A 3524-nucleotide genomic window follows, 5' to 3' on the forward strand; every position below is an offset into this window, starting at 1 on the left:
TGCAACGTAATTAGCATGCAATAAAAATGACTACTCAGCTATAAAAAGAGCTAACCAGCTATAATGTTAATGGTTGAAGATGCATAACAACTCTATAACTGGTTTTTATTCAGCTTTAATCTGAACATGTAACAGGGCCCCAAGTCAAAAGTCAGTGTTATCGTTGCAGTCTTCATTGGGTGTTATTGATGTGTTGTCAGTGTTAAAGTCTCAGGGACTTCAGTGTCAGCAAAAGGTTGCATCCAGGAGATCCCAGTACCAGTCTTGTCTGTGGTTATTCTTTTAAGACTTGGTTCGTTGGCAATGGCTTAGCCAGGTTTATTGCCTACAGGGGCATGGCTCTAACACACTTGTGGTCTGACAGACAAGGTGTTAATGCATGTATGTCTATGACAAGGTATTGGCACAATACCATGTAGGCTCCCCTAGGCCAATATAAAGTTTCCATAGTATCTAATCTCCTTGTATATTGTGGTCAAAATAGATTGTATATTACATTGCACCAGTATTTTGACTATCTTAAGCCATCCTGAACCATTGGCTTGTTCCACATCCTGATCTGGGTGTTCCCATTCCAGCCTTATCACCCTGTTACTGAGCTATCCTACACCTTGTACAGCCATCTCCCCCTCCCATCTTCTGGCAGGAGTGCACATCTGGCCCATGGGCCAAGCTTTGCTTATGTAAGGAGTTCATGCATTGGTCAGGTTTGCTGGTCAGGCCTACTTTGGCCAGTGCTTTAGTAAAGCCTTTGTGTGAGTGATATATATAAATTGATGTTCCAGTGAGGTGTACAGTCAGACGTTGCTGAATGTACAATGCCTTTTATCTCTCTTTATTTCTTTAATTTTACTGAATACGTACTTCAGTTATTTAGTTTGGCTTTATACTGTAGTACTCAAACAAGGCATCATGCAGGCAATAAGAATTCATTCTTTTCTCTTTGTGCTTTCCTCCATAAGCTTATCCATGTCTGGTTTTTTAGGCTATGTTTTTGTCTTTTGACATTTAATAAGATGGCCCCATGTTTCATGGCAGAAAATTATATACGCTAAATTCTGATTTTTGAGCAGTGTTAAAAAATGCTCGATTTCTTTTAGAAGCCTTCTAAAGTATGACCAAATGTTTCACTGTTGACTGAAGGTGTAACCCACCTAAGCTAATAAAGAAAATGTGATTTTCAAGAGGTAGGATGATGATTTGATATCCATGCCATACTGGATTTCACATCGATAGCACAGAAAATATTAAATATGAAAGTCAAATATACTTGCAATATATTTACAGTAAATACAAGGGGTAGGGGTTTTTTGCTTCCTTTACCTTCTTTTTCCTCATTACAAGAAAAACTACAACAATTGGACACTCATGTTCTTTCCAGACCCACTTCAAAAAGCTTCCAGGAATTAAATTAATTACTAACTGGCATGTATTATGTGTTACAGGAACAAAGAAGAAGGCTGCCTGTCCAGGACTTGGCCTGTTTTATACCTTATTGTCTGCCTTCCTTTTCTCAGTGGCGTCTTTATTTCTAAAAAAAATTGAAGATGTACATTCAGTAGAAGTCAGTGCATTTCGATGCATTTTCCAAATGTCATTTGTTCTTCCTGGTTTAATATACTATGAGTAAGTATTACACCTGATTTTTTTTTTTTTTTTTTAAACGAAATATCAGCCTTCACCTGACACCTTATAGTTAGTATTGTATCTGATTCTCTCATACACTAAATTTAAGGATAAATTGGACAGCAAGTATTTTCATTGGATCAGAGCATGCTCTTGAGCAATATTTGTAACTTCTAGTTAAAGAAATCCCATTGTTTTATTAATGAACTTCAAGAACCTTTTTTTTAAAAAAAGGTCTCTGGATCACAAGAGAATGAACTATTCTAGAAGTACTTAGAACTTTGAGAGAGCCTTAAAAACAGAAGGTAATTAGGTGTTACTTACATTTTTCCTTGGGATAACTTCCAAGCAGTAATTCAGTGAGTCCTTAATTCTAATTTGGATGTCTAAGTGTTACTGTAATATAAATACGTCTTTGCTAAATCAAGTATTTCAGACAGTTTCTTGATGAAAAGTCTCTTACTTGTAAAGAGTACAGTTAAGTGTAATTAAATGTTTAGTTATAATGTCACCATGTCATGAAATTAATATTATCTTTGTTGCTCTTAATATTCAGAACAGGTTTTTTGGGACCAAAAGGTAAACGAGTTTTTCTTTTCCTCCGAGGATTCCTTGGTTCTAGTGCGATGATTCTTCTCTACTACGCTTTCCAAGTAATGCCTCTGGCTGATGCCACTGTTATAACTTTCAGCAGTCCAGTTTTTACATCATTGTTAGCCTGGATATTTCTCAAGGAAAAATACAGTCTTTGGGATCTTCTTTTCACCCTCTTCACAATCACCGGAGTGGTGTTTATTGCTAGACCACCCTTTCTGTTTGGATCCATTGTTACAGGGATAGAAGGCAGCTATACAAATCATCTTAAAGGGACAATAGCAGCTGTTACAAGTGCAGTGTCTTCAGCTTCAACTTTCGTTATACTAAGAAAGATGGGAAAATCGGTGCACTATTTTTTGTCTATCTGGTATTATGCGGTAATTGGATTAATTGAATGCATTATAGCACTGTCTATAATAGACGAATGGAGCTTACCACATTGTGGTACAGACAGACTTCTTCTAATATTAATTGGAATCTTAGGGTTGGGGGGTCAAATATTTCTCACAAAAGCATTGCAGATAGAGAAAGCTGGTCCTGTTGCCATCATGAAAACAATGGATGTGGTGTTTGCTTTTATTTTACAGATTCTTTTCCTTAATCATATACCGTCTTGGTGGACAGTGGGTGGTGCTCTTTGCGTAGTAGCTAGTAGCTCTGGAACTGCTGTTCGTAAGTGGCAACAAAATTCAAAAAAAACTAAACAAAATAAAGTCTAGCAAGCTAGACACTCTTTACAAGAACAGAAATTAGCAATCTTGGGAAATATTTACCATAAAATATTTATTTTATTTATTTAAAATAATGTTGTTAACTATATATTATTGAGTTATCCCCACGATAAAGAGTGAGCTGACTTGCGTGGAGTACTGAAGATGTTTTAATTAGTCGGTTTTGTATGTGCTTTTCTGTGGTGTAGAATTATAGAAATTAAGGGCTGGAAGGAACCTCAAAAGATCACAGAGTCCAAACCCTCTGCTCTGGGCAGGACTACTGCTGAGATCAAAAGATCGCAGCAAGGTGCCTGTCCAGTCTCCTTTTGAAGACTTCCAAGGTTGAGGACTGCACTACCTCCTTGGGAAGTCTGTTCCGATTCTGGTCACCCTTACCTATACTTAATCAGGAAAGAGCTATGAAAAGTTTCCTCTTTTCTGTCTTAAAAGCTTCTGTCAAAGTTACTCCCTGGTATTTTCCTTATGCAGGAACTACTATTGTTCCTTATAATCCTGATTCACCACTTACACATGTAGTCATTAGCATGTCTGCAAAATGGGAATAGAAGACTACCATTCTAATTAGGG

General features: G+C 37.0%; 1 protein-coding gene across 1 annotated transcript; it reads left to right on the top strand.

Moving 5' to 3' along the window:
- Positions 1–1546: 1546 nt before the first annotated feature.
- Positions 1547–3221, top strand: SLC35G1 (solute carrier family 35 member G1). Its single transcript, XM_019556339.1, has 2 exons — positions 1547–1626; positions 2233–3221. The coding sequence occupies exons 1-2, from the start codon at positions 1623–1625 to the stop codon at positions 2940–2942; spliced, it is 714 nt and encodes a 237-aa protein (XP_019411884.1). The 5' UTR covers positions 1547–1622; the 3' UTR covers positions 2943–3221.
- Positions 3222–3524: the final 303 nt, after the last annotated feature.

This window comes from Crocodylus porosus, unplaced genomic scaffold (assembly GCF_001723895.1).
Source record: "Crocodylus porosus isolate Cpor-Errol unplaced genomic scaffold, CroPor_comp1, whole genome shotgun sequence".
Lineage (NCBI taxonomy): Eukaryota > Metazoa > Chordata > Crocodylia > Crocodylidae > Crocodylus > Crocodylus porosus.